General features: G+C 41.1%; 1 protein-coding gene across 4 annotated transcripts in view; it reads left to right on the forward strand.

The window, feature by feature from the left end:
* Positions 1-14,392, forward strand: part of pla2g4ab (phospholipase A2, group IVAb (cytosolic, calcium-dependent)) — a 68,344-nt gene that overhangs the window by 8,319 nt on the left and 45,633 nt on the right. For all 4 annotated transcript variants that reach the window (XM_063201252.1, XM_063201255.1, XM_063201253.1 and 1 more), the window contains exons 2-6: positions 44-155; positions 5,203-5,284; positions 5,681-5,829; positions 9,187-9,300; positions 12,271-12,308. In XM_063201252.1, coding sequence (XP_063057322.1) covers positions 141-155; positions 5,203-5,284; positions 5,681-5,829; positions 9,187-9,300; positions 12,271-12,308 — 398 coding nt within the window. In that variant the 5' untranslated portion in view covers positions 44-140. The remainder of the gene's footprint in view (positions 1-43; positions 156-5,202; positions 5,285-5,680; positions 5,830-9,186; positions 9,301-12,270; positions 12,309-14,392) is intronic.

Consider the following 14,392-nt stretch of genomic DNA (forward strand, 5'->3'; position numbering starts at 1 on the left):
CCTCTAATTTCCTTGTGTGCTTTGTTTGTATTTCTGGATGCAGATAACCGTGAGGACATCCAGAGTATCTCTCCATTTCCCTGGTGCATAGTGAGGAGAGGACGTTGACTGACCAAGTGTAAGCTGTCTGGGTCCCCATCATGTCACGCATTATTGTGAGTCTGAACTTTGTGCATTATTTCATCGTAATAATAACCAACACCGACATACTGACCAAAACAGCAATGCAATTGCTGTGGCGCAGTGTGCTGCTAACGCACCCGACCACAAATGGACTTGTATGGCCATGTATGGACTACGTTTGAGTCCTGCCTGTGTCATTTCCAAGCCTTATCCCGCCTCTGTCTCCCAGTGTCTTCCTGTCATAATCTCCACTGTCCTATCCCTGATGCTTGTACAGAATATGAAAAAACATCAAGACTATAAGCTATCATAAAACATGATGCCAGAAACAGTGCTCATCGAGATTATATACAGGTATTAGTGTAAACACTCCCGTTATTACTATATGCAGTTTCCTTGAACTGACTGGAAAATTAAGCAATTGCAATCTTGAGAAGTTCCATGCAGTTGCCAGTTTAGATAACAAATATACAGCAATACCCCTTATATGGTGGTCTATTTATTTTTGAGGGAATTTTCGGCAACTGACTTTCAGTGAAATAGATGTGTGCACTGCACTTTTTCCGGGATTTACAGAATCTTAACCTACTTTAACATGTGAGGCTTGGGGTCTAATCTATCCAATGACAGTCTTTGACCACTTGTATCCAATTTGTAGCCTCATAGTGCACTCTGTTCGATGAACACTTTGCTGTGTAAAAAAAAACATTGCGCTTTAATATTACACCGTTGCTACGATGATTACAGAGAGCCTTTTGTGATGAACTACAAGTTGGTCATTGCTACAAGCTTATAATTGTGGCTGGATGAAGGGGCTTTACAGTAATGCTCACTACGTTTACATGATGTTTTTAATTCCGAATCAATGATTCCGAATTAAATAGTTCTGTCGAGTTTACTTTGATCTTTCCTTTAATTCCGAATTAAGAGGTGTTTACATGACGTTTTCAAAGCGGAATTAAGCTTTATTCAGAATTAAATGTAGTTAATTCCAAATTAAATGTCTCATGTAAACGTAGCTAATCATCAACAAGGCTTGCTCCTGTCTGCTTAGTTGCTGTAGGCCTGAGATAGAGGATGTAACTGTTGTTTATGCCATCAGCAGTCTTATAGCTCTACGCTCTAACAAATGCAAGTGAGTAGCACTTTATGGTAATGGGCGGCTTCCTAATATGCATCTCTTATGTATCTGTTAACCATTTCTAACACTTACATACTGTCTCTCACCATTTGATAACCTCTGCTGTTTAACTACTTCTCATATTTTCTTCGATTTGTCAATGTCTATAGGTGGCTGACTGATTGAGCTGTAATAGCAGTCACTAGTAAATGCTAAACAAACTGAGTCAAATGCAAAACAAATGCATTTATTATTCAGCCTGTCTGATCTCTAGCATGTACCAGATCCACATGTTATCAGATGAAGTCTGCCGCAGCTAGGCTAGATATGGGTCAGACTTCACACCATCTCTTCCTCCATCTCCTCCTCTGCTCATGGTAGCTGCATCGCTCCCTCCCTCCCTCCCTTCCTTTCTTTCTTTTTTCTTTCTTTTTTTCTTTCCTGTTACTGTAGTGTGGACTCTTCTCTCTATCTCTGGATTATATTCCACCTTGTTTTCTTTCCACCTTTTTTGTCAGTTCATCTCCTGGTGACCTGTGCGTACTCACATCGCTGTGAAGATGTTTGGTCTAATGGCAGACTCAACATCAGCCGTTGTTTGTGATTGCAGCCTGCAGATCCCATATAACAGAACAAGCGCTCAAGGCCCTCAGCACTCTCCTGGGCTGATAAGCGTACAAGAAAAAAAAACATGCTATATGTTAGTGCTAATGCCAAGCTTTTTTCACATACTCTTCCCTCTTAGTGATTCCTGCGAATTTCAACGTGCAGTTGTATTGATCACGCTTACCCTTGACTTGTCAGGACCTTGACAACACAGGATTTTTGTTCGACTTTTTCTAAAGCGGTCATGATTTGTTTACATTAGCATACTCGTATACTGAACAACATAATGGGGGTCTCCATTCGAATGGTTGGGACATGGTTTGTGTTTACATTAAAGGAAAGTCTTAATATACTCTAAATATCATCCCGAAGATTGTGCAGCATCATCAGCAGACATCTTCCAGTTCCAACACAGCAATACTGACAAGTCAGTTCATGCAATGTCCAATGTCCATGCATGAAGTTCATGCAATCCAACCGCATGTTCAAATTGGCAGGACTTCCTTTAAATGTACATTGTCTAATTTGTTGGAAAGTGGTTTGGCACAGAGGATGTTCCTCAATCTGCTATCAGTCACTCTGGGGCACATGGACGCCACGTAACTGTCATCTTGGTGGCTAGTAGCTTTTTTCTGCCTGCGGAAAATACCACTGAGAAAAACGTATATACTTTATATTATATTACATCTTGGTCATTGCCGTTCTGGCCGGATCAGTATTTCAATAAGGTCTTTGTGTATGATAAGATCCTTGCTGCTTACCAAAAAAGCCCTATGCGTCTATCCTAGTGTGCTACCGTAAATCACACCCTCATTTAGACTCGGGGAAGAAAGGTCAAGAAGATTGTGTTTCTGGAATATGGACAAAGGCGTTTTTGTAAAGTAACCTTCAAAATAGCAGCTCAGGGGCAGACCAGACCAAATAAACATGTTCCTTGTACAAAGTCGTCCAAAACCCAGTCGGATCGCATGTTGCTTAGGACCTTGCTTGGGCTTCATAGTAATGAGTAGAGTGGAGTAGAGTATCTTTTTTGATCCTGGGGGTAGATTACGGAACAGTAGTCAGTACAGTACAGTATGCTGCAGAGAAGTGCACGTACGCACACGCACACGCACACGCATACGCACACGCACACACACACACACACACACACACACACACACACACACACACACACACACACACACACACACACACACACACACGTTGCTTACATACCTCTCACACTTCCTCTTCCTCTTTTTTTCCTCCTGAGTCAGAATTGAGGGGAGACTTCCTTTTAATGCCATATGATAGGCTGGGGTGATCCCATCCTTAGTTCACAGGAAGTCATACACCCTTAGTGACACGGAGAACTTTTTTGCGACAGAATTGTGTAAGTGAATTTCTGAGTTATTCTCGTCAGGTCCTATTGTTCTTGACAAAGTCCAGCCGGTTTCCTTGGTGAGGGTGGAGTTGTGATGAGGGCTTCAGATGGTTGCCACGTAAGTCCAAATGGTAGCTAAGGAAGTAGTTGTCCCTGTGGAATTCCCGCCTGTTCTACTGTACATTGCCAGCCTGTCTTGTCCACACACCTCTTCCTTTCTGCTCTGACCCTTGGCAGACACCCCTTCTCTTGACTCCCTCCTGAAATCTAACCTGCATAACACTCTTCATGAACCTTGTTGTCATAAGACCGTTGTCACAGTCATAACTGCTTGTAAAGCACTCTTGACATCAGTGAAGTATTACACGGAATAACTGTTTTTTAAGAGTATGTCACTCTTTGGGATTACAACCCCCCACTCTGACATTCATTCTAACACCTTGAGAGTGCAGTCGGAGTCAGGAGTCTGCATGGAGTAGTCAACATTTAAATGCGGAACTGGCGTCCGTGCCTCTGTCTTTCTTGTAGAGTTTCTCTCTGTGGGTTTTTCCAAAAGAATGATTCAGGAAGGAGAAGAAGGAGTGGTACACAGGACCCCAATGCAGTTCTGAGAAACTGTATCAGAAGCCGAAAATAAATAGAATGTTTCAGGACTCTAGCACATCATCAGTGTTCCCAATCTGAAAAACACTTTCCATATGTTCTACGTAGAAATGTATTATGAAAGCCGAAGCCTCTTTGTGCAGATTGGCCCACTGGCAGGCCTGTTCACTCTTTGCTGAAAAGTCTCAACTACATCCTAACAACATTGCTATGACGTTACAGAGAGCTGTAGACCCTCTTGCTGCAGATGGGCCCGTGAACGGGGCTTTTCACTCTTTGCTGAACACACTCAACTACATCCTAACAACATTGCTATGACAATGTAGAGCAGTGGTCTCCGATAATTTCCCCCCATGAGCCAAATTATGTAGCGCAAAAGCAACTGAGGGCCAAACACATCGCCTGACTGTATGGCCACAGATAGCATACATATATGTTTTCATTTGTTCCACTCTCATGGCGGGCCGCCATTTGGAGACCACTGATGTAGAGGGTCTGAAGTAACAGATGAAGACTTGGACATTACAATTTTGGTGACAGTAAGGTAGTTTACTGTTGTGCAGGCAGACACTACCTGAACCCTTGAGCCGGTAGTAATGTTTATATATATATTCAAGTAACATTGCACTTCAGGGTGCATTCCAGACCATAAAGCTTTACCCGCTTTTTATATATATATAAAGCAGGTAAAGCTTTATGCTCTGGAATGCAACCTGAAGTGCAATGTTACTTGAATGTGACTTGAATGTCACTCATTGTCGTAGTTTTAGGGGGGGCTGAAGCATGTAAGAACATCAAGTCAAGGAAATGGCAAAATATAAGTGATGCAAAAGTCAAACTCCGCTTATGATGTTACTTGAATGAGGGTAGATGACATGATAACACCGTAAGAGTAAAATTGTGACCATGCACAGTATGTGTAGGATGCATAGTGCATAGTTGTGAACACTTTCTATATGTTTATTATTGTTTATATTGTTTGTATTGTTTATTATGCATTATAAAAGCCTTCAGTTGGTCTGTATTTGTGCAGGAAGACACTGCCCATGTGGTGTGGCCTATTGTTTAGAGGTCAAACCGCAATCTCAACTGTTGTGTTTAAAATGTGTGTTATATCCGGAATGTGCCCTCATTCAATACATGGTGCAATATATACAGAGGTGCACTACTATGTATTAAGTGGTCTCAACACATACAGTACAGAGACGCAGACACCCTCGTGGATAGAGTAGAGTAGAGTAGAGTAGAGTAGAGTACTTTTATTAATCCTGAGGGAAATTAAGGTGTCTGACAGCTTACATAAATACACAAATACAAAACATACACAAAGACCTAATATAATATGGAAATGGATATGGATCATGTGACTTTTTGTACACTTCAGGTGGAACAGCAGTACTCCCACAAGTTCAAGGTCACCGTACAACGGGCGGAGAATGTCACCAAGGGCAAATTCGGCGATCTCTGTGAGTTGGTGTTTATATTTCTGGACCTTTTTCTTTCTTTGTCTTTGTCTTTGTCTTTGTCTTTGTCTCTCTGTCTCTGTCTGTGTGTCTGTCTGTCTGTCTGTCTGTCTGTCTGTCTCTCTCTCTCTCTCTCTCTCTCTCTCTCTCTCTCTCTCTCTCTCTCTCTCTCTCTCTCTCTCTCTGTTTGCATTTGTGTTTTTAAATGTCAGAAGAGCCCAGAGGAAAGGTCTGTGTTTTTGCTGCTGTGGCAAAACATTTCCTCCTATGCTCCAAGCAGCCTGAGTAACCTTTGTTTTGTGTGTGTGTGTGTGTGTGTGTGTGTGTGTGTGTGTGTGTGTGTGCGTGTGTGCGTGTGTGTGCGCTTGTCTGTGTGTGCGTGTGTGTTCAACATTGCAGTGGACACTCCAGACCCCTATGTGGAGCTGTACATCCCGACGGCGCCAGAGAGCAGAAAGAGGACCCGACACATAGACAACAACATCCACCCCGAGTGGAACGAGACGTTTGTCTTCATCCTCGACCCAAACCAGGAGAACACCCTCCAGGTCAGAGCAAGGACAACCCTAGACAATGTAGTCCAGGCTCCGGGATAAAGTCCTCTGAAAGACACCCCTCCCTCCTCCACAAACTCAATACATACAATCAAGGCTCTAAATTATCTTCTTTCATCACCAAAATGGCTGGTAGATGTTAATCTAACTAGCCAAACACACACTCACTAATGGGTCAAAGTGGCCAGTTGGCTGGTGTTAATTTAGAGCCCTGCATACAATGTAATGAGGACTCAACTCTGGGCCTCTCTCTTCCTGGGCCCGGGACAATTGACCCCTTGACCCCTCCATAGGCTTCCCTTACGGTAGTCACAATCACCAGTGTTTGACACAGACAGGGGCGTCAGTTGACCTAATGCTAAACAGGGCACAGTAGGGCACAGAGAGATAATGCGAGCGCACAAAGCGCACAAGCAAAGAAATTGTTTGCAGTTATTTATTTTCAAAATCTTGTAAATGAATTATTATTGCAAGTAGTGCATGTGCGCTATTTTGTGCACATTCTATACATTACTTTGTATGCTAAACTTGAGCAAAATTCCAAGGTAGCAAGGTTGCTGTTTCTTGTGAAACTCATACCAGGGCACAGCAAATCATCACCTAGGCACGTGCCCCTTTAAAATAGGTCTGGCAACGCCCCAGAGTTTTCATTAGTCAAGGTGGTGGTTGGCGGTTGGGCCGGTAATAGAGACGCATCACTATTGCTACTGGAAAGGCTGTGTGGGACAGTTTTATATGAAATACGATTTGAAAAGCCCTGATAGCATATATGCTTTGCTAAATCAACTTTAGTCAATATTACATTCACAACACAAAATCTTTATTTGTTCAAGGGAACAAATAAAGTCAAAAGTCAAAGTTGTTTTTTTGTCAAGGTGGCCACCTTAAAGGGACAGTTTGGTCAATTTCAACATGCAGTTGTAATGCTCACACTACCCTGGACTTGTCAGTGCCTGAGATTGTTTTTTTTTTCTTCTTCAGCCGTTTCCGAGATCCTGGTCATTGTAATGGGGGCAGCTCTTTGTTTACATTTCAAAAAAACATTTTTATTTATTGCCAAAAACATCCAAAAGGTTATAAAACATCAGCAGACAACTAGCAAACAGCAGTACCTTTTGGGAAAATATTTGGAGTTGGCCTATGTTTCATTTTTTAAAAAATGTAAACAAACGCTGCCCCCATTAGAATTGCTCATATCTCGGAAAGGGCTGAGCCGAAAAATGTGGCATCACCAGGTACTGACAAGTCAAGGGTAGCGTGAGCAATACAACTGCATGTTGAAATTGACCAAACTTTCCCTTTAACAACAAAGTGCTGGGGTATACCCGGCGGCCGGCCTGATCGTTATACACAGTGGTGGACAAAGTAAAAGTAAAAGTAAAAAAAAGACAGTTTCTTTCCAACACAGGTATCTTACCTGAGTAAAAAAGTAGACCAATGTACTTGTCTTACGATAAGCTGATTATGCACAGGTTGGGCTGAGTTTGTGGTGGGTCCTTGTTAGGTTTTTATTGTTTTTCAGTAATAACAAAGTCTATCTCAATAGGTAGGTAAAATGGAGTAAACGGTGTAACAGCTATGTTATATCATGTGCTACTGTTGTAATTACACCATGAAAGTACTTATACTTTACTTTGTCCACCACTGGTTATACACACCAACTGCCATAGTCACACATAGGCACACTACCATAGCTGCACTCACAAACACACGGCTGTTGTCACACTCAAGACACACTGCCATAGTGGTGGCACTAAGAGATTTGACACTTTGTTTTTCTCATATTGAACCTTAGTGGCGTTGCTGTTTTAATGTCACTGTAAAGACATCAGGTCAATGAAGAAAAAGTCAAAGCCTTGAAGGCCAAGTATTCATACAGTACAGTATACAGTATTTACATTTTGTGTCACATTATTGTATGAAAAGGAGACAATCTGCACACTTCAGGTCTTTTTTGTGCAAAGAAGCTTTACTTGACTTGCAAGCTATTGGTCCTTAGACCTTCATCAGGCAGAGTCTGAAGTCAAGAAAAGCTTCTTCGCACAAAAAAGACCTGAAGTGTGCGGATTGTCTCCTTTTCATACGAAAATTTCAACTGAATCCTGCACCTTCTAAACAGATGAGCGGTGGCCTATCACTACTTGTGTCACATTATTGAAAACATAACAATGACGCCCAATGGACTCATTGTTTTAAATTCTACATAATCCTTATTGACACTTGGGTGCCAGGAAGCAGGTTGGATGGTTTCATTAGAATCTGTCAGCGGAGATCAGCCGCCTCACCGCAGGCTAGGGCAGCATCTGTGTGAACTTGCGCAACAGGAAGTCAATGGGCGAACACAAGCATGTATTGGACCAACACCAACATTAGACTTATTTGGACCAACCTATTTGGAATTTCCAGGTGTGCAGTAGTTGTTTGCTAAAAGGAGGAAACATGTAATTGTTAGTTGAATTGGAAAGAAACAATGAAAGACAGCGAGGGAGATGAGCAGGGGGAAAGAGGAGGGATTACTCTCTTTACTTAAATTAATCTAACTTAATTTGAACGTCCTCAGTGCTGTATTATGTGTCTTTAGTCAGCTCCCTCTCCACACATGTAGTTGGTGTGGCTTATTAGACTTCTGTGGATAGTGTGATACTGTAGGTCAGTAGGGCCAGATCTACTCTCTGTCTCTCTTTCTCTCTATCCCTCTCTCAGAGACGTAATTGCAGAACCCATTTGGATGACAAATGAGGCATAATGTAATGATAGTGGAGTAGAGTTACTTTATTGATCCCCAGGGCGAAATTAAGGAATGTGATGCTATTAGAAAACAAAATGCTATGAAATAGGCATATGTCAAGTTTTTGCCAGTACTGTATTTCCTCAAGTATTTCACATACTGTATGTGTGTGTGCCAGTTAAGAAAAAAAAAGTTGAGTAAAAAAAAAAGTTAAAAAAAGTAAGTTGCCCTGCTGTCTTAAGTTTGTAAGTTACAGCAACTCAATTTGAGAAAGCCTCAAATTGATTTAAGCCTTGAGTTGAGTGAACTTACAAGCTTAAGGCTGCAGGGCAACTTACCTTTTTACGTTTAACTGGCTTGCAATGTTTTACGGTGTATTGTTGCTTATTTATTGTTGGCATAACTTTATAGTCCAACAGACCTGAATATAATCAAAATGACATAAACTGACTCTGTGATATTGGAAAAGTGTATGCAAAAGAAGTTACACAGTAAAATGTTCAGAGTGTTAATTCAACACTTGAGAAGATCTTACATCGACCAAGTGTTGAAATAGCACTCCGAAGTCATATAGTGTATAGCTGTGCAGTGAAATCAAAGCGAATGGTCCTTCTCCCCCTTAGATCACGTTGATGGATGCCAACTACATGATGGACGAGACCCTGGGCACAGACTCCTACAACATCTCCAAACTCAAAGTGGGCCAGACAGAAAAGGTTCCGGTCTCCATAGGAAAGGTCAGTTTGTAGACAAAATCTTTAACCTGTCTGTATTTACACAGTATTAGTACAAAGTTTTTAGTGATTCTCACAGTCACAAGATGTCAGATATCAGTAAAGAAGATGCAGAAGGCAGAAGCGAAGTAGCCAGGCCACACCCTCGTGACACAACACCTATGCCATTGCTTCTAGTCAGGCCAAGAGCAATGTAAATGTCGTTTCTGATCTCCCGAAAAAACAGGACCTCCACCCACTTTGTCAGACACCAGTCAACCAGTAGCAAACCAAGGTAGGCAGGTCATCCATGCTATTTCGGAAACGTTAATTGTTATGGTCTTGGTCAGACCAAGTCTCGAATAGATTTGAAAGTCGATAATAATCAGGCTAGAAGAGAAGCAAGTCACTTATATTGCACAGATTCTTAAAAAAGTGATATTCCAAAGTATTACAACCGTCATTATATTGCTCAAGAATCGTATGGAATTGTAATTGCACAACTAAGATGCAGTGTGGAAGTGGATATGGGTTGTAAAGATTGCACAAGGATTGTGACGAAGTGTGCATAAGAGTGCACAAATTGTACATTTGTAAGCATGTACATGCATTGTGGGTTTTCGAGGGGTTGTATGCATAGTAGTGTATGTACATACAATTAGTACACAAATTGACAATTGCCACTACACAATTCTATGCATAGTAAGTTTCTAAACAGGTGTACGCTTAGCAGGTGTGATTATTGGGTGCGGCAAGAAACTTCAACCATATCATAGTTGTGGACCCCTGTGGACCTTTAAATCACCCTGGATCACCTCAACAAAATAAGCATTGGTGTTCAAATCGTTATATGATATTGTTAATTGTGCCACAGGTACAACAAAGACTCAAAAATACAGAGTCACTATCTCTTAATCCTCAGTAGTGGAAAAATGGAAAGAAATGGTATTCGCATATCAACGGGTCTCACATTATAAAGCTTTGTCATGTGGGACATCACAAAGCACCCAATCAATCTTAAAATCATTTGCAAGAATTGTCCCTCTCCTTCTGCTGGTACTGTACATACAATTTGAACTACATAATATCTTTGCTGAACACGTTGTTACTGTCTTCTTCTTCTTCTTCTTCTTCTTCTTCTTCTTCTTCTTCTTCTTCTTCTTCTTCTTCTTCTTCTTCTTCTTCTTCTTCTTCTTCTTCTTCTTCTATCTCTTCCTCTTCTTCTTGTCTTCTTCTTCTTCTATCTCTTCCTCTTCCTCTTCTTCTTGTCTTCCTCTTCTTCTTTTCTTCCTCTTCTTCTTCGGACATGTTATTGCCTCAACTTATTTCTGTATAATCTCATTGACACTTGTTCCGGGCAGCAGCTTGGTCTACCTTGAAACTGCCAACTGAAATCACCTTAATTGCTGGGCAGTATCTGTGTGAACTTGCCCAACGTGTTTGACACAAGCACCTATTGCTTATTAAACCAACATATTTTGAAATTGTGTAGTTGTTTGTTTACAAGAAAACACAACTATTTCAGGAAATGTAATACAAATATAAAAAATGTAATTAAAAAATGTAATAATTTAAAAAAAGTCAGACAGGCAATGAGAAAGAGAGGAAGAGGGTATTGTTAAAAGTAGGGATTGTTCTCCATGATTATTAATCTAACTATTGGTTGCTCTTCAACCCTGTTTTATTTCTCCTTTCTCTAGCCTTGTTCTCACGCAGACTCTCTTGCATTTACGCCCAACTTATCTGCGTGAGAAGCAGGTTACCTTGCTCAGCTCTCTCACCACAAATGTAAAGGGTTGGGTTCAGAGGCGTTGCCAGACCTATTTTACCCCTGCAGTGGAACTCTGTTTTGGACATGAACTACCACGTAGTCTTACCACAACCAACAATGGGGATCAACGGTGAAACATCCAAAGGAAAATAGCGATCAGTTATAGTGTTCACTTTTAAAAGCCAATTTTACTTTCTGTGGCTGTACCATCATAAGTGCTGCTCACCGATCAACCAGTGTAACAGTTTACAATCAGCGGCGTCGCCAGACCTATTTTACAAGGGGCATGTGCTGGAGTATTGATTTGCTGTGCCCCGGTATGATTTTCACAAGAAAAACAACAACCTTGCTACCTTGGATTTCAGCTTAAAGTGATACTGTCCCATTTTTGGAAATAAGTTTATTTTACACCTCCCCTTGAGTTAAATAATTGGGTTGTACCTTTCTCCTGTACTTTCAACCGTTCTCTGAGTATGGCAGTGCAACTTTTACCTCCAAGCTAGCAGTTAACATTGAGTCCTATGAGACCAGCTGGCGGCTAGCTGGTCTCATATGACTCAATGTTAACTACTAGCTTGGAGGTAAAATTTGCAGTGCCGTACTCAGAGAACGGCAGGAAGTAGTACAGGAGAAAGGTAAAAGTCAATAATTTAACTCAAAGGGAGGTTTAATATGAGCATACTTCCAAAAATGGGACAGTATCACTTTAAGTTTAGCACGCAGAGTAATCTACAGAATGTGCACAAAATAAAGCACATGCCCTACTTGCAATAATATAATTAATTCACAAGCTTTTTAAAATAAATGACTGCGATTTTTAGCGCGCTGTTTCGCACGCGCATTATCTCTCAGTGCCCTACTGTGCCCCTGTGTAGCATGAGGTCAGCTGAGGCCCCGGTGTGGGTTTGTATATTAGAGTTCTGTGGAAAACCCACATAGCATGAGTGATATGGGTCAGTAGGGCCAGACCTTCTCTCTCTCTCTCTCTCTCTCTCTCTCTCTCTCTCTCTCTCTCTCTCTCTCTCTCTCTCTCTCTCTCTCTCTCTCTGGTGCAATGTAGATACAGAACCCATTTGGAATACTCACGCTGTAGCTGTGTAAATGATGCAATGATGCAAGTGGAAATGATGCAATGATAATTTTGTCTAACAAAATGCTGTGGAATATATCAAGTAAATAAATACAATAAATCTAAATACCATTTATGTTTCCTCTATTTACAGACAACTAAAGTGCACTTGGAGATGTCACTGGAAGTCTGGTAAGCGTTTGCTGATCTTTAATCTGTAATTTTCAGCTTTGTCAGTTTTGCTGGAAGCATTTAGAATTTGGCATAGGCAGTCGGCCCGTGTACTTTTTCGTTCATTCATTATTGTATTTTGGAATGAATGACGAAATTCAAAAAAGGGTCCAACTTCTTCTTTCGTTTAAAGCAGTGCAAGCAGAAATGGCTGTATTTGGTTTTCAGCACATGTTGCCTCATGTCAAAATAGTATTTGAACATTTTTGATAGATTTCCAATTAGCAATAATTGATTATGCATTATTGAAATTCATTTGACTGACGCTATCGTTTACCCGGAAGGAGGAGTCTGACTCGCACCAGCGAAGGTCGATACCTAACGACGACTATAGGAGCAGGGAAGGGAAATAACAGAAAAGTAAAAGGATGTGGAAAAAAACACATCCTTGGCATGTGCAGAGCAGGCGTAGCATGTAGCCTACAGTATTCACGGCACAAGTGATATGGTCAGCCTCAGGCGTGCATAACGCCGTCTTATTGAATGAACAACATTATGGACATAATTTGATCAATATTAAGGTTAATTAAATCGATAGCCTTCATAGCTTATTGTAGGTTGCATTTTCACACGTAGAATATACACCTTTGGGAACAAAATTTCCAAAGCAGTGGTGCAATGCGACAGGCATGGTTATTGTAAGATGCTTTATGTCTTGCATTATTATTTTGCCACCATTTGCTTATTAGAAATCAAGCAGGTTAAACATTTATCTCTGTAAAAGGACGCGAAGAATAGCCTCAACAAAGTTGAGTGGGCCTATTCTTTCGCTCTCAAGTTGGAAGCACTGGAGCGTGAGTTTGGAGAGCTGACGCGCACGCTTTTGCAGAGCGCTTAAAAAATACCACTGTTAAGTAGGCTATGCACACTTAACAAACGTTTCACTATGGTGTAGTTGGGGCATTAGTGTCATCATTGGGTGCTTCCAGTTAGACTACATCTACAGGCCAGAGATGACCTGGGAAAATGTTGAAGGTTGCTGATCATCAGAGCTGTCAATGTTCCAGTCAACGTCCCCGCTCAGCTGTCCCTCACTGCTTGCATGTATTTTCATTAAATGTGAAAGGATGTCTGAACAAAAAGCAGCATCTGCGAATCTTTTTTGAGTAAGGGGAAATGTTTGAAGGTTTGTGCGTGATGCATGAACCGCAAATACACACTTCTGTTATTAGGGCACTATGCAAATACCATCAAGTGTGAAGGATAGGCGTAAATAATCACATGAAATGTCGACCCGTTGTAAATGTTGAATCGACTTATACGTTAAACTGCAGCACATAAACAGTAAGTTGATCTTCTACTCCTCACACAGGGCACCCTGGTCAATATAGTGGTGCGGCATGCATGCACCCTTGCGCTTTGGATACTATCTATACGCATCCATCTCACGAGGTTGTGAGCGTCACAAAATATTCTTCGCACACTCATCACAGAGCAGCCACGTCCTTGCGGTGTAGTAACGTTTCGGAATAGTCTAGCAATAATGGGGGCAAAGTTGGAATGTGCCCAAAGAAACCTTGCAAGCAAAGCTGAACCACAGCCTATACTTCCAGGCTGGATTACTTCCAGGTCACCCAAATTCTGGATCCTAAATAAACCCAAGTCGCAATTCAAAGGCATTTTTCTTCATTGTTTTTTTCTTTTTTCCACGACTCAGTGTTTCATTGTCAGTACGTAACAAAAATTAAAACATGGTGCTGTATTCCAATTCACAAGTGATTTTCAAGCGTAAAACATCACAAATGAGTCATTTTTCATTTCTCATATGACTTCCAAAATAGAATAATGAATTAACGAAGAAGAGAAACGGACCAAAGTCATTGAGTAATGTCTGAAATAACAGCTATGATGCGAGAGCACTTTTTTAGAACACTTGCTTGACAGCCATATATTTTGATGCTAAACTTGAGTTACACAATCAATTGATCAACACTGAGAAAGCGTATCGTGCCCTAGAGCAGTGAAACTAGGGCAATGGAAACTTCAGAGAAGACCTACTACAACAACTGGCATGAAGTTGTCAAGTGTTTTGATATTACTAATCC

This window comes from Engraulis encrasicolus, chromosome 6, assembly GCF_034702125.1.
Source record: "Engraulis encrasicolus isolate BLACKSEA-1 chromosome 6, IST_EnEncr_1.0, whole genome shotgun sequence".
NCBI lineage: Eukaryota > Metazoa > Chordata > Actinopteri > Clupeiformes > Engraulidae > Engraulis > Engraulis encrasicolus.